Raw genomic sequence first — 24655 nt, 5'->3', positions numbered from 1 at the left:
CGTTGGTCAGGCCACACTTGGAGTATTGTGTGTAGCTCTGGTCAGCCATTACAGGAAGGATGTGGAGAGTGTGCAGAACCCCCTCACTAGGTTGCTGTCTGGATTAGAAAGTGTGAGCTACAAGGAGAGGTTGGGCAAACTTGGGTTGCTTTTTCTGGAGAGTCTGAGGGAGACCTGGCAGAAGTTTATAAAATTATGAGAGGCATTTATCAGCAGAATCTTTTTCCCAAGGTGGAAACAGAGTACTAGAGGACATGGGTTTGAAGTCTGAGGGAGAAAGTTCAAAGCAAATAATCAAGGTATGTTTTTGTGGTGGGTGCCCGGAAGGCATGGCAGGGGGAGGTGATGGAAGCAGATTGGACAGAAATTAAGAGGTTGTTACACACATGGACAGGCAGGGAATGGAGTACTGGGTCTGGCTTGGATTGGCATCGTGGTTGGGGCAGACATCATTAGCAGAAGAGCCTGTTCCAAGTTCTCTCAAACGTGTGTGTGTGTGTGTGTGTGTGTGTGTGTGTGTGTGTCTGTCTGTCTACATGCACTTTCACTTTACTGCAGGCGCTCTCGCACCTCCAAACACGTGCACTCCCTCCCACACGCATGGGCACTCCCTCGTGGTGGTTGCTGACTAAGGGTGGAGAATCTTTGGAAGTTTCTCGGGTAATTACACTGGAAGTGGATACTAAGTGAGTAATGGGTCTCAGTGGTCACAACAATTCCACTCGATGACCAGTAACACAGCTAACACTTGTGGTAACAGTGCCCACAATCAGAACACCCCGACGCATCTCCCATTGAGCACTCACCCCCATCCCAGAGAACCGCCAGTCCCAGGTGTGAGACCACAGCCACAAAGAAGCCGGCCTGATGCAGAGAGAGGCCACTGCCACTGTAGTCTTTGGGAACTTTCACTGCAACACCATTCACCGTCACGTCCTTCCCTGCGGGCATGACACATGGTATGACACAATGCTTCAGTTGTACTGGCTGCTCTCCTTCCCTCATTCACCTCCCCACCTTCCCTCCTAATCTCCCCTTCCCTCACTCACAACCTTCCATCCTAATCTCCCCCTTCCCTCACTCACCACCTTCCCCCCTAATCTCCCCTTTCCTCACTCACCACCTTCCCTCCTAATCTCCCCCTTCCCTCACTCACCACCTTCCCTCCTAATCTCCCCTTTCCTCACTCACCACCTTCCCTCCTAATCTCCCCTTTCCTCACTCACAACCTTCCATCCTAATCTCCCCCTTCCCTCACTCACCACCTTCCCCCCTAATCTCCCCTTTCCTCACTCACCACCTTCCCTCCTAATCTCCCCCTTCCCTCACTCACCACCTTCCCTCCTAATCTCCCCTTTCCTCACTCACCACCTTCCCTCCTAATCTCCCCTTTCCTCACTCACCACCTTCCCTCCTAATCTCCCCTTTCCTCACACCACCTTCCCTCCTAATCTCCCCTTTCCTCACTCACCACCTTCCCTACTAATCTCCCCTTCCCTCACTCACCATCTTCCCTCCTAATCTCCCCCTTCCCTCACTCACCACCTTCCCTCCTAATCTCCCTTCCCTCACTCACAACCTTCCTTCCTAATCTCCCATTCCCTCACTCACAACCTTCCTTCCTAATCACCTCCTTCCCTCACTCACCACCCTCCCTCCTAATCCCTCACCTTCCCTCTTAACCTCTCCCTCCCTCCTAATTTCACTCCTTTCCTCACTCACCACCTTCCCTCCTAATCACCCCTCCATTCTCATTATTTTCCCTCCTAATCCCCCACTTTTCCTCCTAATCTTCCCTTCCCTCCTTCCCTAATAACCCCTCTTTCTCCAATCCTCACCTTCCCTCCTAATCCTCCTTCCTGCCCTCACTCCCCTCCTTCCCAATCCCCCCTTTAATCCTAACCTCCTTCCTCCTATTCTCAACATTCCCTCCTTCCCCCTACTCCCCACTTTGCTCCTAATCCCCCCTCCCTCTTTCCCAACTCTCCCCCTCCTCCCCTCCCCTTTTCCCTCCCTCCATGCAACCCTCCCAACCCCGCCTAGCCTCCTTCAGCATTTCACCATCAACCCTCACCCTCATTTCCTCCCTCTGTTCTTCCTTGAAGTTTTGCCATCCAAACCGATCTGCCAGTAACTTCCCCAACCTCTGAGGCCCTCCAGACTTAACCTCCCAACTTCTGGGACACCGACCCTTTGGAATCCAAAGAGTTGTCAGTGACACCGTACATTGCACCACACCCCACCCTTGTCACCCCTCCCACCTACTCACTCTTCTCACTCTCCCTTCAGCCCATAACCCAGCTGATGCTCGATCCTCTGCCCCTCACCTCACTACCCCAATCCCTCATACTTCTCACTCCTACCGACTCCCCACCCATGCTCTGTGCCCTCTTAACCCCCCACCCACCTCATTGCTCATTCTAAATCCTCCTGACCCTGACCCCCTCAGCCTCTTCCGTCCTCCAACTCTGTTCTCCTCGAATCTCCCACCCACACCTCTGCCATGCTCACACTCCTCACCTACTTTACCCCCTCCACCCCAAATCGTTGATCCCCCGCCCACAACCTCATCACCTTCTTCATAACTTCACCCCCAACCCCTGATGACAGCTCGACCCCCTTCCCCCTACCCCCTCACCTCTCAGCAGATGAACCACGGTGGTGCCAATGACCACAGTGACGGACTTGGTGCAGGTGACGCGGCTGGTCCCACAGGGCACGTTCTCGGCTGTGACAGTGAAGAGGCCACTCTGCTCCTGGACCATCACGTACTCACAGTCTCCCAGGAAGGTGAACATGCGGCCATCAAAGGTGAGGTAGTGGGGATCTCCCGTTGCCAGGCACAGCCCCGCACATGGCTCCCGGGTGCACCACCACCTCCGCACCCGGCACACGCTGCACCAAACACAGGCCGGGGTTAGCGGGGAAGAGACCCAACTTGGCATCAGTACCCAGGGACCGAGGCTGCAGCAAGATTTGTGACCAGGTTTGAGGGCTATGGGGCCCACTCCAGCACCCTGAAACCAGGGACAGCTCCCAGGACCAAGAATGGGACAATCACTGTGATGCTGCAGAGAGGTGTGGACATAGTTCAGCCTCCCCTCCATGGAGTGTGTCAACACTTCTTGTTGCCTCAGCAAAGCATTTTGCATGATCAAAGACCTCACCACCCCAGACATTTAATCTTCTCCCCCCTCCCAATGGCAGAAGATACGAAAGCCTGAAAGCACACACTACCAGCTTCTACTCTGCTGTTATAAGACTTAGTTCCTTGGTATGATAAAATGGACTCTTGGCCTCATATCATGTTGTCTACCTCCACTGCACTTTCTATCAATGTTACTCTTCATCCTGCTCTGTTACTGTTTCCCCTTTTACACCTCAATATACTGCCTAATGAATTGATCTGCATCAACAGTAGGTAAGACAAGCTTTTTAATCTGTTACAAATGAGGAGCAACTCTGATGGGCAGAAGGGTACAGAATCGCCAATGCCCTCCCCCCCCCCCCCCCCCCCCGTTTTTTGAGAATCGCAAACTTGCTATTATTTCGGGTCTGATACCCAGGAAATGAGAGAGATACACAGCATGTCAGTTATGAGAGAGAGACGCAGGATAACAGAAAAGGCAGTTGTTATTGACAACGCAGGAATACACAAAAGTGGAATGTCTCCTTCTAACAAAAGCAGAATGGAACCACTGATTACTGCTATTGTCTCTTGGAGAAGGAATTGTGTATTGAGTACTGTTCTATTCATTGAAACCCACCTGATTGACATCTGAAACCCCGTGAGTGGGGATAAAAGTAGGGTCTGGGGAACACCCCTCAGATGCACCAGGAGAGACACTACGAGACCGGTGGGGGCTTGTGTGTGTGTCCACCCTTGCCTGGGTGACGAGTCCTCCACGGAACAGTCTAGCTAAAGGACGGATACGGATCAAGATCGTAAAAGGAAAGTCGGCAAGTTATTCTCTCTCTCTCTCTCTCCACAACAATTGCAACACAGCGATCAACAACGACTGCAGCCTGTATGAACTGAACTTTATATTTCCATCGGACAATTCATTATCCCCTTGACAACGATAGAGCTTATTTCTTATTGATTATTATTATACCCGCGCTTTTAGGTTTAGTATTGATGACGTATATTATCTGTATATTTGCATTGATATTATTTTTGTGTATTTTTACTAATAAATACTGTTAAAAATAGTATCATCAGACTTCAACTGATACTCCTATCTTTGCTGGTAAGACACCCAGTTACGGGGTTCATAACAAATCAAATCACAATACATGTGACAATAATAAACCTCGCTACTAAAACGTGGCACCTGGGACAAAGACTAGACCCGGCTGGGTGGAGAAGGGAGGTGCAGGATGTTGAGGTGGGGCTGATGATCTGTTGGGGGTGTAGGAACGCAGCAGGGCAATGCAGAGGAGGGAGAAGGGGAGTGGGAGGTAAAGGGCCAGTGCCGAGGCTGTTCAACCCAAGGATCAGCACTGAATGATATCAGCCTAGCACGTTGTTAGAGTGCGAATACAGAAGTACGATAGACAGAGCTGTATGGTTCAGCTACAGGCCCTGCAGCCCAATGCATCCATACTAACTGTTTACCCACAGGCAGAGACTAAACATCTGTTTATTTAAACATGCTTCTGGGAAGGGGTAATGGTGGTCTGGAAATTCAGATCCTGAATTGGGGGAAGTACAATTCCAGTATCATAAAACGGGACCTAGCAACAATGAACAAGGAGCAGTGAGTTAGAAGTGAACTTAAATCCAACAAGTAGTTGGAAGGTGAAAGAGCCCTGGAAGTCAAGGAATAATGAGCTCAAAGAACTAAAAACAGGAGCACTGACTCCCTGGGACACTCCTTCACGGGTAGACAAAGTGGGGGGACTGGGTACTTACAACAAATTATCCAGGCAAAGAGGCATCACAAAATGAGACTGGCAAAAGAAACGAAAGAAAATCCCAAGGCATTTTATATTCTTGCTAAGAGGGTAACCTGGGAAAGAGTGGGGCCCATTAGACACCAAAGGGGCAATGTGTGCGCGGAGTCAGAGGATGTGGACAAAGTTCAAAAACATTATGGTTGGAAATTTTAGGAAAAGGGGCAGAAATATACCACCATTAAAAAGGTGCCAGATGCCTTAGTGGTTACGAAGATGGATAGTCACTCAGAGCTGAAGAGGTATATCCCAAGCTGCTGCAAGTAGGGAGTTAGGAGGTTACAGGGCCAAGCTGAGAATTTTCAATCTTCCCTCAGGTGAATTGCTGGGTGTCTGGCAGATGCCAAATGTGAAGAGCTGTAGGAATAAACTGGGAATTACAGGTCTGTAAGTGGGTTATAGGGAATTGAGAGACAGAAAAGACCCACAATTGGAAAAGCAGACAGAGATTGATCAAGAATAGTCAGCAAGAAGATCCTTGACAATATAACAAAATAGGAAGTCGCTGAAAGGAAGACTTGATATGATTCCATGTGGGAGATTGGTTGAAAAGGTTACAGCTCATGGAATCCAAGGCAACTTGACAAATTGGACCCAAAACCATCTTTGTGACAGGAGGCAGAGGCAATGGTATTGTGATTGGAAGCCTGGGACTAGTGTTACACAATGATATGAAAACTGGTGGTGATGAAAACAGTGAGGAAATGAGTATTAGGATATGGAACAGTACTGATCAGTTGGTAAACTGGCAGGCAGAACCTAATCCTGATGTCTGAAATGCTGTGATTTAAAGGTTTAGAAAGTGCAGGACAGTAGTATTCAGGAACCAAGGGACTTTGGTATTCAAGTGAGAAACTTTTCTCCATGACTCTAGTTTGAGAAGAGAATTGACACAGAGAAGATCGAAGAACATTACTTACCCCATGGAGGTGGGGTGGGTTTGAACCTGGAGCACACTGCCTGAGGGCTTGATGGAGGCAGATACTCTCAAAGCATTTAGTCACAGAGTTACGCAGCACAGAAACAAGCCCTTAGGCCCAATACATCTACATCCATGCTAACCAAGTCGTCTACCTGAACTGGTCCAATTTCTCTATTTTTGGCATAACTCCCTCTAACCTTTCCTATCTAACTTTCCTATCCTTTCCTATCTTCATTGCAGTTGTACTCACCTTTACTTTCTCCTCTGCAACTCATTCCACACACCCACCACCCTCTGTGTGGAAAAGTTATCCTTCAGCTCCCTTTCTGAATCTTTCCCCTCTCACCTTAAACTTACACTCAGTGGCCAGTACATCCTGTACCACTGCCTTCCTGTCAGCTTGAACCAGTCTGGCTATTCTCCCCGACCTCTCTCATTAACAAGGTGATTTTGCCCACAGATCTGCTGCTGATTTTTTTTTTTGTTTTTCACTGTGAATTCTGGTCTGTTGTGTGTGAAACTTAAACTACCCCATCTCACACCAACAATCATTCCACAGTCAAAGTCCTTTTAGGTCACATTTCTCCCCATTCTGATGTTTGCTCTGAACAGCAACTGAACCTCTTGACTATGTCTGCGTGCTTTTATGCATTGAGTTCCTGCTGATTAGGTATTTGCATTTATGAGCAGGTGTACAGGTGTACCTAATAAAGTGGTCATCAAGTGTATGCCCTTGAGTAAAGCCCTCCAGTGCCAGAAACATCCTTGAAAATCTTTCCTGTACCCTGTCCAGCTTAATGACATCCTTCCTATCACTGGGTGACCAGAACTGTGCACAATACTTTGCAAGTGTGGTCTTGCCAGCAACTTGAACAGCTTATGTCTATCTCTGTCACCACTTTCATGGAACCATAGACCTGTACACCTCGGTCCCTCTGTCCTACAACACTTCCCAGGGCCCTGTCGTTTACCACCATAACTCTGCGCACAGGCGGACACTCACCAGGTGTTGCAGTCCTTGTGGATGGTCTGGTTGCTCTGGTACAGGCGGCCGTTGTGACGACATGGGCAGTGTGATGGTGGTACACACCGGTCACCCTGTCAACAGGAGCACAGGCTGACTCATCTCCACCCAAAGGGGCAAACAGAGACAGCCACACATACAAACATGTATGCAGAAGCACACATACCCTCATACACGTGTATGCATATAGACACGTGCTGACACATGCAGAAGCGCAGACACATATATACAGACATACTGTACACAAACACCAATGCTCACAGGCACTGATGCAGATACACAACGTCTTGCTGCCTCAGTAAAGCAGCCAGCATAATCAAATAGCCCCCACCCTGGATATTCTCTCTTCTTCCCCTCTCATTGGACAAAAGATGCAGAGACATGGCCTCCTCTGCTGCCACAATGAGGCCACACTCAGTTTGGAGGGGCAGCTCCTTATATTCTGTCTGTGCAGCCTCCAACCTGATGGCATGAACATCAATTTCTCAAACTTCCGGTAATGTCCTCTCCCCCCTCTCCTTCACCATCCCCATTCCTATTTTCCTCTCTCATTTTATCTTCTTACCTTGCCCATCACCTCCCTCTGGTGCTCCTCTCCCTTTCCCTTTCCTCCATGGCCTTCTGTCCTCTTCAATCAGATTCCCCCTTCTCCAGCCCTTTATCTCTATCACCAATCAACCTCCCAGCTCTTTACTTCACCCCTCCCCATCTCCTGGATTCACCTATCACCTTGTACTTCCTCCTCCCCTCCCTCTACCTTCTTGCTCTAACTTTTCATCCTCTTTTCCAGTCCTGATGAAGGGTCTCTGTTAACTGTTTACTCTTTTCCATAGATGTTACCTGGCCTGCTGAGTTCTTCCAGCATTTTGTGTGTGTTACTTGGATTCCCAGCATCTGCAGATTTTCTCATGTTTGTATGAAAGTTTGAAAGCATGTAACTCCAGGGTCAAAGAGAGCTTACTCTGCTGTTAAATGACTATTAAAATAGGATGGACCTCTGACCTCACAATCCACCCTGAAATGATCTTCCACCTGATTGTCTCCCTGAACTGCATTTTGTCTACTCTGCACGTTGTTATTGAGCCTTGTTCACTGATTATTGAAATGATGTGCATTGATGGCATGCAAAACAATTTTTTTTCATTGTACCTTGGTGCACATGACATGACAATTACAAACCAGTTTAACAGATACTTATGCGGATGCATGCTCACACTCACACAGTCAGATATGCACAAGTTCTTAAGTACACATAATCACATACTGTACCCACAGAGACACATGGACAAGCAAACATGCACACAGACACCCATGTAATCTCTGCTGTACCTACACACATGCAGTGTACACACATGTACAGTCCTACCAGCAACACGAGGTCCCCTGGGCATCCACAGCCTTCGAAGGGGTCCATACATGTTCTGTTGGCATCAACCGAGTCACAGGTCTTGAGGCAGGAGTGGAAGGTGTGGATGAGATTATTGGGGCATGAAACTGCCTCGAGACACATCTGGTCGGTACAGTTCCAAACTCCAGAGGTACACAAGCTGAAGATAAGTGCAGAGAGCTAAAGGATTGGTCAGAGAACAGGACCTACTGAAGATCAAAGTACAGAGAAATCTTACACTGTAACTTCCCACCCCCTCTGCATCTCTCAGAGAACATAGCACAAATTCCCTCACACCAGAGCTGTCTGTGTGGCACAGAAATTCAATGAAACCAACCCTATCCTGCAGGATTAGGAAGCAGGCAACAGGGTGATTTCATCAAACTCCTCAGGCCACTGTCTCCACCGAGAGACCCCGCACCACTCAACATTAGTCTACCCCCAAATCCCCAACACCTCCCGACTAATCAGTCACCACTTAGAATCCTCACACCTTCCAATCAGAGTCTCCCTAGTCCCTCACACCTCCCAACCAATCACCACTGAGAACCATCACACCTTCCAATCAGTCTCCCTAGTCCCGCACACTTCCTAATCAATCAGTTTCACTTAAGCCATGCACACCACTCAACCAATCAGAATCTCCCCCCAAGTCCCCACACCTCCTTACAAATCAGTCTCTCTGAACCCTCGCACCTGCTGATCAATCAGGAGCTTTGCATTGCATTCCCAATGGATCAAAGATACATCCAGTCCACTGCTGCCTGTCTGTTCAGCCATGGACATTACCAGCAGTACCCACAGAAATGGAAGGTCGGTGAGGGCAGTGAGTTAACCATATCAGTCTGTGGTCTCATACAGGCTGGACTGGATGAGGATGGCATTTCACTGGGTAAGGTATATGGCATGGTGACAGGCCTTTCAGCCCACACAGCTGCCCAGACACTAAGTGGACACCAATCCCACCTCCCAGCTCTTGACCTGTGGACCAGTTCGAAATGATTAAGTGTTCATCCTAAACACTGTCAGCCTCTCAAGCTTCAAATGAGAGGTCCATTCCTGCTACTATCCCATCCCTGGATGGAGAGGGTGCCCTTATTCACTGTCTCTGAATTTCTTCCCCCTCTATCTCTCTTAGAATGAGATTGAGAGGGTGATCAGTGCCTACATCAGTCAGTAGTTACCACCATGGCTGGCACTGAGAATGGGTTATTTATTGAACATCAACTGAGCAACTCCCCTCAGTAGTCTTTCACTTCTCTCTGGTGATTGTTGACCAATGGAGTTTGACCATCCTCTAGTGATCAAGAGCCCATGGCACTGACTACCAGTCCACTACATATGTTGAAGGATCTATGTTGAACCACAAAAAACTGTCAGGCAATGAACAAGGAAAAGTCTAACCAGGCACCCTCAACACTCAGTAACATAACCTTCACTCAGTCCCCCATCATCAACATTCTGTGGGTCAGCAATGATCAGCAATTCAACTGGACCAGCCACATAAATCCGTGGCTGTAGGAACAGGTCAGGATCTAGGATCACGTGAGGATCCTGACACCCTATGACCTTTCTCCCATCTAGAAGCATAGGTGAGGAACACTCCCCATGAGCCAGGTTGACTGCACAGCAGGTAGAGCCAGCTCCAGCAACCCTGGTTCAACCTGATCTCCAGCCAACTCCAGCAATCCCGGTTCAACCTGATTTCCAGCCAACTCCAGCAATCCCGGTTCAACCTGATCTCTAGCCAACTCCAGGAACCTCAGTCCAATCCTGATCTCCAGCCAACTCCAGCAATCCCAGTCCAATCCTGGTCTCCAGCAACTCTGGACCAATCCTGGTCTCCAGCAACCTCAGTCCAATCCTGATCTCCAGCCAACTCCAGCAATCCCAGTCCAATCCTGGTCTCCAGCCAACTCCAGCAATCCCAGTCCAATCCTGGTCTCCAGCAACCTCGGTCCAATCCTGATCTCCAGCAACTCTGGACCAATCCTGATCTCCAGCAACTCGGGTCCAATCCTGATCTCCAGCAACTCGGGTCCAATCCTGATCTCCAGCAACTCGGGTCCAATCCTGATCTCCAGCCAACTCCAGCAATCCCAGTACAATCCTGATCTCCAGCAACCTCGGTCCAATCCTGATCTCCAGCAACCTCGGTCCAATCCTGATCTCCAGCAACCTCGGTCCAATCCTGATCTCCAGCAACCTCGGTCCAATCCTGATCTCCAGCAACCTCGGTCCAATCCTGGTCTCCAGCAACCTCGGTCCAATCCTGGTCTCCAGCAACCTCGGTCCAATCCTGGTCTCCAGCAACCTCGGTCCAATCCTGGTCTCCAGCAACCTCGGTCCAATCCTGGTCTCCAGCAACCTCGGTCCAATCCTGGTCTCCAGCAACCTCGGTCCAATCCTGGTCTCCAGCAACCTCGGTCCAATCCTGGTCTCCAGCAACCTCGGTCCAATCCTGATCTCCAGCAACCTCGGTCCAATCCTGATCTCCAGCAACCTCGGTCCAATCCTGATCTCCAGCAACTCTGGACCAATCCTGATCTCCAGCAACTCGGGTCCAATCCTGATCTCCAGCCAACTCCAGCAATCCCAGTACAATCCTGGTCTCCAGCAATTCAGGATCAATCCTGATCTCCAGCAACTCGGGTCCAATCCTGATCTCTAGCAACTCCGGACCAATCCTGATCTCCAGCAGCCCCAATCCAACCCCGATCTCCATCGCTGTGTGGTGTATGCCTGTTTTCCCTGTGGCCACTTCAGCTTCTCCAAGGTGCTCCAATTTTCTCCCACATCACCAAGGTGTGCAGTGGATTAATTGGCTGCTATAAGTTATCTAGTCGGGGTGGGGGCTGGGGGGGGTTGATGGGAATGTGGGATTAATGTAGAATTACAATAAACTAGTGACTGATGGTTGTCTGGACTTGATGGGCTGAAGGGCCTGTTCCATGCTGCCTCTCTCTACATCTCTCGAAGTGTGGTTTCAACAACCCTTAGAAACTACAGCATACCTAGAACAAATCACCCTGTTTGATCAACAGCCTACTCCCTCGTTCCATCTCACCCCCCTCCCACCACCAACACCACTCAGCTCACCAAACATCCCTCCCTCCTCTCTTGCATCCACCAACCTCCTATTGAACATCTCTTCCACCTCCACGCCTCACCAAAAATCTCTCCTTCCACCTGCACCCCCAGTCCTCACCTCCTCAAATATTCCCTCCCTCCATCACAACCCCTTAAGCTCCCTCCCCATGCACCAACAGCTCCCTCTACAAACCACACCATAGTTATTCAAACAGGTCCCATCCTCTCCCCACAAGAGCAGGGCAGGGCGTAACACCACCTTCTGGTTTCCCTCCAGGTCACACACCATCCTGCCTGGGACCTCTCCTAGGTCTGGAAGGTGGCAAGGGACAAGGGGGTCAGTCCCAGAACTCCATCCCCTCAGTGCTGCGATGCTGTGCCCCCACCCCCAACCTTCTCAAGGAGCAATTAGAGATGGATTAAAAAAAAAGTCAGAGTCACACAGCACAGCAACAGGCCCTTCAGCCTAACACACCCATGCTGACCATGAAGACATTTACACCAATCCCGTTTACGTCATTTGTTCCTCTGGACCTTGCTGATTCAAGTGCCCGAACATATTTCCCAAATGTGGTGAATCTCTACCCTGCAGGATGTTTGTTCCCAATGCCAGCCTCCCTCAGATCCCCACTAAACCTGTCTCCTTCACCCATCAGCCTCTTCCTGGCCCAAGAAACTGTGCTGGTGTGCCATAGCTGTACTGGCGTGTTGTGAGGGGAAGGGTGAGGTGTGGGGGACGTTGGGACCAATGCTCCTTCGGTGGGTCACCTACCAGCTGTTGCAGCTTCTGTTGATCACAGTCCCAGGGGAGTGCACAGCATCTTCAAGCAGGCAGGGGCAGAGGGATGGGGGGATACACTGACCCTCGTCGTCCAGCACCAGCCCATCGGGGCAGCTACACCCAGGCACACAGCCCACCAGTGAGGCACAGCCCACCTCCTCCCTCCGCTGCCAGCAGGAACCTCCACACGGGCGGCCACACTCCGTGTACACGCGGCCCCCCGAGCACTCCACGGCTGCGGAGAGAAGAGAGCACTGAGTCCCGGGGGAGGCGAACAAGGCGGAGGCGGTTGGGGGAAGGGGAGGAAGGAGGGGGTGGGGGAAGGAGAAAGAGGGAGAGAGGGGTGGCTGGGGAGAGACAGAGGAAGGAGGACAGTGCGGCAGTGAGGAGGAGGTGAAGGGTGGGCGGGGGTGGCAGGTCTATGTCTGAACCATGACAGTGGCGTCAGGCAGCTCTGTCACTCCCACCAGGTCAGATACTCCTCTTCCAGTGGATCCAGTTTGTGTGTTGTGAACCACAGAAACAGACATCCAAAGTGTTCCCCAGAGACCTGCTCTCACTCTCCACAGCTGAGTACCTATGCATCGGATGCCCGGACAAACAACAGCAGGAGAAAGTGCCGGAGTCTGACACTGAAGAAGTGGTGACAGAGCACTTGGAAAATACGAATGGAACTGGGCAGAGACAATGTGGTTCACAGAGGGAGCCTGGTCTGACAAACTGGAAGAACGTTCTTGTGTCAGGGTAGCCATCTTTCATGTGTCAGAGAGTGAGTATTGAGCAGGAGAAGTGAGGGGATGGACTGGAGCCGGGAGATGGAGAGAATGAGGTGTGTACAGGAGGAGGAGAGGGCAGAGGACAGAAATACTCACAGCAAGTGCTGCTGGACCTCCAGTGAATGAGCACACCCTCCTGTGCGCAGGCCCTCGCGTACGCTGCCACACTTGCACAGCGGCAGTCCACGTTGCCTGCACATCCACACACGTCATAGAGACACAGGTCATAGTAAGGCTCCACCTCAACAAGGTCGTGGCAGGGCTGCAGAGAAACCGAGTGAGGCAGGAGCAGAGCGAGAGAGGGTGGAGGCAGGTTGGAGAGAGGAAAAGGAAATCAGATATGCCTTGAACTATAGTGAGGTTGAAATAGTCAGACACAGCAAAAGGCCCTTTGGTGCATCACATTTGTGCTGACCATCTACATTTCCTGACCAGTTAAACTCACCACCTCCCCCACCCCCGCACTCCAATGGGACAGTTACCTGGAAGACCTCACTCCAGAGAAATTGACACGTCTCCTCTGCGAATTCTCGGCGCTGGGCGAAGGTGTTGCAGGGGTCCAGCGTGAGGGGGTTGCCCTCAGGACAGCCGAGGGGGGCTCCAAACTTGTGGATGAAGGCAGAGGATGTGGTCTCAATGTCACCCAGCGGGGTGAGGAAGTCATCCCTCTGGTTCCAGTTATAAGTCCCACACAGTCCTCGGACCTGGGCACAGTCAGAGGGCACATCAGTGGTGATTGGTGATGAGAGAGGGATGGGCAGCGAATGGGACGGGTCAGTGAATGTGGTGTCAGTAAGTGAGGAAGGGAGTTAGGAAGAGGAGGCCAGTGAATGGGGGAAGTGAGATTAGTGAACAAGGAGAATGGAGAGGAATAGCGGGGTGAGAGTGGGGAACAGAGGCAAAAGAAGGAGGGCATGGCTGAGAAGAGGGGCACATAGATTTTGCCGGAGTGTGGAGGGATGAGATAGAGTGTGCGGTGAGCAGAGGATGGAGGATGGAGGGTGCAGTGATTATGAGGGGGGCTGATGGTTTGTTGTAAAGCCTCCCTCACTCCTGTGCCTCACGACACTCAGTTACGGTCTCCCTGTGGATACCATCAGCACATTCATAGTTGGAGTTTTCACCAAACTGAGCCCATTAAAGTCAGCCAAAACTCATCAGATCCCATCAGCGAACCCTGGAGACCACAGCTCAGTCTCCAATCTCAGAAAAAACTACTCACTGTGTCTGACTTTGCTCCACTCCTTCACCCCCTTGTCGGTGTTTCACCGTCTCCTTCACCCCCACCCCATCTCTGCCCCATTCCTCTACCCATCTCCTTTACCTTCATCCCCACCCCATCTCTGCCCCACTCCTCTACCCATCTCCTTCACTGCCGTCTCTGCTTCACCCCTTCTCCTTTACCTTCACCCCCCACCCCCATCTCTGCCCCCTCCTCTACCCCATTTCTGTTCTGCTCCTCCCACCGCAGTTGTCAGCAGTCTCATGGAACCTAATCAGAAATTTTCCGACCACCACTCATGCATCCCCACTGATTCCCTTCCATTCCTCCACCTTCTCCCCCTCACCCACCTACAGCAGGGCAAATTATAAACTCCCCCTCCAACCCAGCATCACTGGGAGATCACAGAGAGTGCCAGAGGTCAGATTTGAACCTGGGACCCTGGAGCTGGAAGGCAGCATTTCTACCCGTTGTGCTGCCAGGTCAATAGAGCAAGGGAGCCTTCACTTGGTGACATATTCCCCACATCTCCCCTCTGCCCAACGCCTGCCATCATGTGAGTATTGTGCGTGTCCAGTGGCCAGGAGTGACCGCAGCTGACCGGAGGCACAGACTCACCCTGTGAGCATAGGAGGGCTGCAGAGTGATGTACGCAGCTGTGAACTCCACACCCCACAACACCTCGACACCGGAGGATTGAAGCAGGAGGAAGGAGGAGGAGACCGGGAATACTGACAGGTCCCTGTTGGAGAAGGGCAGCTTTGTGTCTTGACCATTCACACTGATGTCTCCTGTGGAACAGGCAGTGAGTCACACATTACACCTACGGTGGTTGTCTCCAGTTGGATACCATCTCCCCAACACTCATCATTCCAAAACCCACCCACCTCAATCAACCCAAACTCATCTCCCCCAACACTTGTCTCACCCACATCTCCCCTCACCTGTCAACCCAAACCCCAACACCCTTCTCACCCCATTAACCCTCACCTCATCAACCCAAACCCCATCTCCCCAACACCCACCTCACCTCATCAACCCAAACCCCATCTCCCCAACACCCACCTCACCTCATCAACCCAAACCCCATCTCCCCAACACCCACCTCACCTCATCAACCCAAACCCCATCTCCCCAACACCCACCTCACCTCATCAACCCAAACCCCATCTCCCCAACACCCACCTCACCTCATCAACCCAAACCCCATCTCCCCAACACCCACCTCACCTCATCAACCCAAACCCCATCTCCCCAACACCCACCTCACCTCATCAACCCAAACTCCATCTCCCCAACACCCACCTCACCTCATCAACCCAAACCCCATCTCCCCAACACCCACCTCACCTCATCAACCCAAACCCCATCTCCCCAACACCCACCTCACCTCATCAACCCAAACTCCATCTCCCCAACACCCACCTCACCTCATCAACCCAAACCCCATCTCCCCAACACCCACCTCACCTCATCAACCCAAACCCCATCTCCCCAACACCCACCTCACCTCATCAACCCAAACCCCATCTCCCCAACACCCACCTCACCTCATCAACCCAAACTCCATCTCCCCAACACCCACCTCACCTCATCAACCCAAACCCCATCTCCCCAACACCCACCTCACCTCATCAACCCAAACCCCATCTCCCCAACACCCACCTCACCTCATCAACCCAAACTCCATCTCCCCAACACCCACCTCACCTCATCAACCCAAACCCCATCTCCCCAACACCCACCTCACCTCATCAACCCAAACCCCATCTCCCCAACACCCACCTCACCTCATCAACCCAAACCCCATCTCCCCAACACCCTTCTCACCCCATTGACTCCCACCCAACAACCCAAACCCCATTTATCCAACACCCACCTCACCCCATCAACCTTCACCCATCAACCCAAACTCCATCTCCCCAACACCCACCTCACCTCATCAACCCAAACTCCATCTCCCCAACACCCACCTCACCTCATCAACCCAAACTCCATCTCCCCAACACCCACCTCACCTCATCAACCCAAACCCCATCTCCCCAACACCCTTCTCACCCCATTGACTCCCACCCAACAACCCAAACCCCATTTATCCAACACCCACCTCACCCCATCAACCTTCACCCATCAATCCAAACCCCATCTCCCCAACACCCACCTCACCCCATCAATCTTCACCCATCAGTCCAAACCCCGTCTCCCCAACACCCACCTCACTCCATCAACTTTCACCCATCAGTCCAAACCCCATCTCCCCAACACCCACCTCACCCCATCAACCTTCACCCATCAGTCCAAACCCCATCTCCCCAACACCCACCTCACCCCATCAACCCTCATTCATCAACCCAAACCCATCTCTCCAGTGCCTGTCAACCCAACACCCATCACTTCAAAACTCCCATCCCCCACCCCATCAATGCAAACCCCACCTCAGAATTGTTTCACTCCAGCCCTCGAACTCCCACTCCCCCAACTCTATCCCATTTCTCCATCCCCCATTTCCCCACTCCTACCTTCCCAATCCTCATGTCCTCCATTCCTGACAATCCCCATCCCCCATCTCCCCAACACTTGTTCTGCCAGCTCTTCAAACCCCAGATTCTCCTTTCCCTCTCATGCTCTGTCCCCTCACATTCCTCCCCAAACTCAAACTCCTCTCCCCACCCCTCCCCACCCTTCCTTCCCCTCCCCTGTTCCAGCATACCTGTCCGACGTAGCTTCACCACGGTTTTGTAGACAATGACGGTGAGGGCCCTCAGACACCCCCCTGATGCTCTCCCACAGTTCACGTACTCCCCGCTTAGCAGCAGCTTGCCCTCCACGTAGTCCTGGGATAGCAGGAATGAGAGCAAGAAACAGCACATCCTGGCAGCCCTGGGAAACCCAGCCTTTTCCAACAAGGGTCCCAATGAGGTCAGTCCCCAGGTTCAGGACCGGGAGCTGACAATGGGCCGGGATCCCAACACACCTGTTTTCTGGCTACAGCAATCTCCCCCTACCGATCTCTATGTCTCCTGGGCTGGGTTGGTGACCTCAGACCCTCACCCCAGATAGTGTATAGCCATGGGCTTTGCTGCGGTGACATCAGTTCTGTTTTTAGGCGCATTTCTGGGGATGTCAATGGGAAAGTTGCTGGGTGCATTGTCAATGCCACATTGAGGGTTTTGCAGGGGGTTGCCAGGGGATTGTAGGAGCGTCAGGGCATTCTGGGGGTTATGCCATAGGGGGGTGATTGCTGGGCTGTTGTCAGGGCTTACCTCAACCAATGTGTATTCACAGGCCCCATGGATGGTGTACCGCCGGCGATCGAAGGTTGTGTAGTGATGGTCACCCAGCACAGTGCACTCCGCCGCACACCGCTCCTGTGTACATGCCCAGCGTCCCAGCTGACACACGCTGCATGGAAACGCAGACCATACTCACTTCTGCACTTACACATCACCTCCCATCTAACAGGCACACAGCTGACATTGGTGAGCAAACAGTTGCCCAGATGCTTCCATGGAGGAACGGCTATAGGTTTAATCCAGGAATTCTACAGAGCCAGAATTTCCCAGAAATCAAGTTTCCCAGCATTAACAGGAACGACACACTGAGCATGCGTTTTCCGGCACACACTGCGAATGCCACACTGGGCCTGTGTTTCCTAGCATGCACTGCGAATGCCACACTGGGCCTGTGTTTCCTAGCATGCACTGCGAATACCACACTGGGCCTGTGTTTTCCAGCATGCAGTGGGAACGCCACACTGGGCCTGTGTTTTCCAGCATTCACTGATACTGAAGGGCTGAATTGCCAGCCACTGTTGCCTCAGGAGCAGAACATTCTAGACTCTCAGGGATTATTGGAGGTGCATGTTCCAGAATCACAGTAAGAGTGGGAGGGGAACATTCTGGGCTGCAGTGGGGCTGGGAGCTCGGCACTGACCTGAGAGCTCAGTCAGTGAGCCAAGGATCCCAGAAAGCCAAGTCCTCTCTCGGGGGCCGGAGTGAAGACGAGGAGCGGGGTAGGGTAATGGGGTGTGGGAGGGGTATAGGCTGATAGAGAGACGTGGTGAGATGGGGTGTCAGGAGGGGAATGGGAGGGTGGTGAGGGGCTTCTTTCCGGAAGTGAGGGAGGGTGTGTTTCCAAAGGGTGGGGATGACGGGGAGGGTTTATTGTCCAGAATACATTGTAGGGTGGTGCAGAGGCAGACACGTTTAGATCAACATATACTATACATGTGTGGCAGCAGAGGGATACAGTCTAGGTGCCAGCAGAAGAGGTTTTAGTTTAACTCAGCATCATGTTCAGCAGACAAAACGTGGGCCATACTCACTCACCAGTGGTTACACCTGTGTGGAATGGCCTGTCCAGGCGAATACCTCTGGCCACGATGGTAGCATGGACAGTGGTCAGCAGGAACGCAACGATCACCCTCCTGGAACAGCCCTTGGGGACACTCACAGCCACTCACACAATCCTCCCGACAGGAGCCCAGGGCTGGGCTGCCTCCTCCCTCACAGCTGGCTGGGCAGGAGGACACACAGTCCGAGTACACCATTCCATCTGGGCACCTCCTCTCTGTCCAAAACAGGCCACACTTAACAACCCACACTGGGCAGAATACTGTCGACACCCCACCCATCAAATCCCACTAGACTGTCTCCTATCGGATACAGCAGCACCAGATCTCTCCTTATCCCCACTGGATTTGTCTCTATTCTCACCAGGTCCACCCACTCCCACCTATCCTCCAGATCAGTGCCCACCCCAGCCAGCGGAGACCACTCAGCCCCTTGGGCTCAGTACCAGTGAGCAGTGACTGACGCTGGTCTCACCCGCTTCAGCCTCAACCACTGGGCAGGCAACATGCAGACAAACGTGGTCAATGGACACAGCTGGGCATGCATGGCTGCAGGGTTGCAGCTGCAGATGTGCAGTTGCGTGGGTGTGGTTACAGGTGACACCCTAACACATTCCCCACAGAGTGAGTGAGAGAGAAAGGATCCTGACCACAGAATTCCGGGGATCGCCATTGGAGGTAGATCTGATGTTGTCCACATTCCCGGGAGTAACTGGCAAAGGTCTGACACACTGCACGGCGAATCCCTTCCTGGGTAGCAGCCCCAGCACAGAACGGGAAGAAACACGTTTCCATGTAATTGTCCGGGTTGACCTGGAGACACAGGAACATTGGGATCAGAGGGAGAACCATGTGAAACAGCATTTTGAGTGGGACTAGGTCACTGCCACCACCCGTACTGCCCTGTCCACATGTGGTGCTGGTTTCGGGGAGCAGAGCACTTGCACCTCAAGACCCCTCAGTACATTAGGATTACATTCTACTTGCCATGTTTGCACCCACCCTCCACACAGTCACCATCTCCACCAATCCTAGCGTCATCTGCAGACTTACTGATCACACCCCCATATCCATGTTCCACACAGATCCCTGTGGAACAGTGATCCAATCACATAAACCAGTAATAAACCCTGTAGTCCAGTATCCATTTCATCAGGTTAATAAACCTGATCTGTTGCCCTGCACCAGCAGCCTCTCTTTCCTATTACCAATCCAAATTGCTCTGAATCCCGTGGATTCTAAACTTTTGATGCAGCCTCCCTAGTGAATTTAGCAAAACTCACATTTACTGCCCTGACCTCATGCATAGTTGGACCCCGGGTGGAGGACTGTGTGCAGTTCCAGTCACCACACTACGGTAGGACTGGAGAGACAGTAAGTGGAATTTGCCACGGTGGGTCTGTGACGGAAGGTTTCAGTGATGAGGAGAGATAGGGAGAAGCTGGGTTTGCTTCCCTTGGAGTGCAGGAGGTAGTAAGGGAGGGAGCCCTGACAGAAGAGCACAAAATTATATGGGGTGAATGGTGCCAGAGGGTGAGGCCCAATGGCTCTGTCTGCTTGGGCTTAGAGTTACCTGTGCGTGGCACTGGGTGAATGGTGGGGAGAGAAGGCGGCCACACGTGGACTTTGCAGATGAAGGGAGACTAGGGTCCTGCGCATCACAACCCCCACTGGGTTCCGAGGCTTCATCGCAGACCTGAAACAACACAGCAGGTCAGAGAGCCCAGAATCCCAACCTCTTGACCCACAACAGTAATCCCCGACCTCCAATCCCCTGAACCCAATGTTAAACCTCTCACCCTGACCCCTGAACCCAACACTGACTCTCAACCCGACTCCAGTGACTCCAGACCCTAACACTCATCCCCATATCCTGACCTCAACACACACCCCTAGACCCTGATCCCAGACCATGACCTTTGAACCCCATCCCGAATCCTGACCCCAGTGAGCAATGACACTTATTCCCAATCCCTGTCAATGATCTTCAAATCTTGACCCGTGACCAAGATCCCCCACCCCAAACTCATTACTGACCCTTGCACCTTAACATTTATCCACAACCTCCGGCACTGTGCTGATCAGGAATCCCTGGCTGATTCCTGACGCCAATTTAACCCCTGATCCCCACCCCACACACCAGCCCCCCCCCCCGTCTCCGATACTGATCCTGATCCATTAGTGACCACTGACTCCAATAGTGACCCATAATGTCTGATGCTGATCCCTAACCCCACAGCTGCCCACCCCCAGGCACTAAGCCTTGAACAGCCTACCCCACACCCAAGTTCCCAGGTCACTGCCTCCCCAACAATGATCCACCAGAAACACGACCTCCCCCCACCCCCAGAACACTGTTTCCCTCCCCCAAACACCAACCACTCCCCATACACTCTGCAGCTCCTCCCTCAGGGCTGGGTGACGTTACCTCGGGCTCAGACTGGGAGACTCTCCAGGAATTGCCGAACGTGGCAGCGATGGAGGTCAGGGATCCCGAGACAGTGGTGAAATCATCTGTGGAAGAGAATATAGAGAAGGTGGGGTCAGGCAGAGAACTCCCAGTCCTACACACCACACCCAGGAGAGGAGAGGGGTGGGGCCTGCAGGAAGCAGAGGGGAGGAAAGAAGAGGTCATGTGTGGGTGGGGCTAGCAGTGCCTGAGTCACCTGGAGTAGAGATTCCACCACACAAAGCATCCTATCTGGGTTCAGCAGCCAGCATAATCAAAGGTCCCATCCACCCTGGGAATTCCCTCTTCTCCCCTCTCCCAACAGGCAGGAGAGACAGAAGGTTGACAGTACAGACCATCCAGCTTTATACAATAACATGATCTCATGGTATACCTCATTATGACCTTCCACCTCATCTACCTTCACTGCACTTTCTCTATAACTGTTACACTTTATTCTGCAACATACACAAAATGCTGGAGGAACTCAGCAGGCCAGGAAGCATCTATGGAAAAGAATAAACAGTCAACATTTCGGGCTGAGACCCTTCATCAGAACGGGTCTTCATCAATCTTGGCTCAATAATGTCAGCTGTTTACTCTTTTCCAGATGCTGCCTGGCCTGATGAGACCCTTCAGCATTTTGTGTGTGTTGCTCAGATTTCCAGCATCTGCAGATATTCCCTTGTTTGTGATTGCATCTCATTAGCACTGTTATTGCTCTACCTTATCCTACCTCAATGCACTGAGTAATGATCTTGTCCTGCACCTTGCTACAAGTAACAATAATAAACCGATTTACCAAGTTACCAAGCACTGGGGAGAGAATAGGTCCCCTTAAGGATTAGGATGGTCATCTACGTGTAGAGCTACAAGGGGTGGGTGAGATCTTGTTTGTCATGGAGTTTACAGAAGCTTAGGAACAGGGATGTCTTGAAGCATTTCCACATTAGAAAGGAAGTGTTGTTCATGTATCTGAAGCACAAAGGGTGGATAAATTCCCAGGCCTGATCAACTGAATCCTAGAAATGAGGGAACCATATTGCTGGTAAAGATACCTGTAACATCGTTAGTCACAGGTGAAGAACCAGAAGACTGTAGAGTGGATAATGTTGCATCTTTACTTAAGAAGAGCTGTAAAAGGACTGCAAGCCAATGAGCCTGACATCAGTGCTGGGGAAGTTATTGGAAGGGATTCAGAGACAAGATCTACCTGTATTCATAAAGGGTAAGAACTGATTGAGAATAGTCAGCATGGCTTTGTGTATGGGAAATTGTGTTTCATAAATTTGAATGAGTTTTTTCAAGAGGTGACTAAGAGGATGGACGAGGGCAGGGTGGTCAAGGAGTTCATCAAGGCCTTCAGCAAGGTCTTGTGTCGTAGGCTAGTCTGGATAAAAAAATTCATTTGGTGATAGGGGTCAGAGGAGGGTTATTATTCAGATTGGAGACTTGTCACCAGTGGTGTGCCACAGGGATCAGTGCTAGATCCTCTGTTGTTAGTTAGACGTATGCATGATTTGGTCCATAATGAAAATGGAATGGTTAGTAAGCCTGTAGATGACAACAGCAGTGGTGCTGTGATGGATAGTGAAGAAAGTTGACTAAGATCACAGCAGAATCTCAATCAACAGGGTAAGTGGGCAAAGGAACAGCAGATGGAATTAACTCAGACAAGTTTGAAGTGATTTTATTTTGGGAAATCAAACCAGGGCAGATGTCACAGTGAATGGCAGGGTCCTGGTGATCATACCTGAAACGGGACAGGTAAATGAATGTGGTGTTCTGTATGGTGGCCTTCATCTATCAGGGGACTGAGAACAAAAGTCGTGCTGTGGGAGAAGACAGTATATCATGTGTATATGGAGTGTGAGAGGTTGCAGCCCCTATTTGAATATCTAAAGGGCTACTTCTCAAGTTCTGACTGCACTTCAGCCCTGCACTCCTGATCTATAGTCACCCTGTACAGTAATGGATGGGGCGTTTGGAGTAATCTCCTGGTCAGCCTGCTCCCGGGAATGGCTCCAAGGTGGTCATTCACAGGTCCAGGCAGTGGGCAGTCAAGGCCCATGGCTGATCTCACTGCCTGCCCCTTTTCTGGGCTATGTCCTTGCCCAGGAGTCCTTGAAGAAGGAGCATGTGGTTTCTATGGGCACAGTGGGAAAGTTCCAAAAATGGTGGGAACCCCCCCCCAGGTTTTTGAATGTTTTGGGGATAATTGTACTCGTATTTTAACTTGAAATCATTAATAGTTTGATGAGCCTCAGATTATCGTATATACTCCTGTGAGTGAATATACGTTTGTATGTTTGAAAACAAAAAGCGGGCTACAATATTAAGGTCATTGCTGAGATCACACGAAGAGTCATGTGCAGTTCTGGTTGCTGAGCCATAGGCACGATGTCATTAAGCCGGAAAGAGTGCAGAAAAGATTCATAAAGGTATTACCGGGATCGAAGGGCTTGAGTTATATGGAGAAGCTGGATTGTCTAGTTCTGTTTTCATTGGATGAAGGAAGTTAAGGGGCGACTTTATAGCGGCTTATAAAATCAAGGCGGACATAGGTAAGGTGGATAGTCACAGTCTTTTTCCCTGGGTAGAGGTGTACAATCAGAGGACACAAGTTTAAGGTGAAAGGGAGAAGATTTTGAGAGGATCCGAGGACAAGATTTTCCCAAGATAGAGGGTGGTAGATATGAGGAATCGCCTCTCAAAGTGCAACCCTACGTCCCTGTCGTAAGAGGTGGGAACAGGTAAGGCTAGCCAGCAGGGCTCTGATGAAGCTGTATGGGCCAATCCCCTGCACAGTGGATTGCAGAAGCACTGATGAACTCCAACCATATCAACACTTCCAATGTAGACAGAAGATCATCGATCCACTGGGGGCAAAGGACTTGGGTAAGTGAATAAGGGTATGAGAAATGAGCTGCTTGAGGAGGTGGTGTCTAGTCCTCTGACAGGGTGGGGGAGGTAGAGACTACGTCACATTGCCCCTGCCCCTGTGACTGTCCTTAAGGAGCCATGACTCACAGGAACACAGGTCCCAAATGGAGAGATAGCATTGGGGATGAGTGCCAAACTAACAATTGTTGGGAAGGGCTTCTGTGGCTGTGTGAGCTAATTCAGTCCCACAGCCTGCACTTTGGTGCCCTGAAGCTGCCTCACACTCACCTTCTGCAACGTCATTGTAGACTCCACATAGTCCCTGAGTCGTTCCCCTCAGTTCCAAAGTCACCGTCACCACCACCAGTTGGTCTCCATCCAGTTTCAAACGCACCCCGAGCCCGCTTTCCAGGAAAATAAAATCCCCCAGCCAGCGAACGCTGATCCCTGCAGAACAAACTCACTGGTCATATCATCAGGGAAAGAGGGGGCAGGGGTGGGGAGAGAGACAGACATAGAGGGGAAGACCCAGTGTTTACACCACACAAATGGGCTGTTCAGTCAAACACCTGCAAACCCACCACAGTAGACAAGAGGGAGTCAGAGGCCAGGGGGTATTTGGATTTACTGAACACTTTGGTTAAACACCACAGCTTGAGAACATTTTGCATTCAACTTTTGTTGGCTGAATTAATGGTGTTGGCAAATCAGCATATAGGAGGGAGACTGAAAGTCTGACTGAGTGGTGCCACAACAACAAAAACCTCTCACTCAATGTCAGCAAGACCAAAGAGCTGATTATTGACTACAGGAG

At 51.2% G+C, this 24655-nt stretch overlaps 1 protein-coding gene across 1 annotated transcript in view; it reads right to left on the bottom strand.

The window, feature by feature from the left end:
* Positions 1-24655, bottom strand: part of sspo (SCO-spondin) — a 261575-nt gene that overhangs the window by 215900 nt on the left and 21020 nt on the right. Inside the window, exons 5-19 of the mRNA XM_059990301.1 lie at positions 24130-24288; positions 20938-21023; positions 20083-20205; positions 19160-19322; positions 18487-18727; positions 17422-17560; positions 16869-16992; positions 14777-14949; positions 13419-13640; positions 13033-13198; positions 12152-12395; positions 8269-8449; positions 6882-6976; positions 2639-2895; positions 807-941 (exon numbers count right to left, since the gene is read on the bottom strand). Of these exons, the coding sequence (XP_059846284.1) occupies positions 807-941; positions 2639-2895; positions 6882-6976; positions 8269-8449; positions 12152-12395; positions 13033-13198; positions 13419-13640; positions 14777-14949; positions 16869-16992; positions 17422-17560; positions 18487-18727; positions 19160-19322; positions 20083-20205; positions 20938-21023; positions 24130-24288 (2508 nt within the window). The remainder of the gene's footprint in view (positions 1-806; positions 942-2638; positions 2896-6881; positions 6977-8268; positions 8450-12151; positions 12396-13032; positions 13199-13418; positions 13641-14776; positions 14950-16868; positions 16993-17421; positions 17561-18486; positions 18728-19159; positions 19323-20082; positions 20206-20937; positions 21024-24129; positions 24289-24655) is intronic.

This window comes from Hypanus sabinus, chromosome 1 (assembly GCF_030144855.1).
Source record: "Hypanus sabinus isolate sHypSab1 chromosome 1, sHypSab1.hap1, whole genome shotgun sequence".
NCBI lineage: Eukaryota > Metazoa > Chordata > Chondrichthyes > Myliobatiformes > Dasyatidae > Hypanus > Hypanus sabinus.
This window is presented reverse-complemented; position numbering and strand designations above follow the sequence as displayed.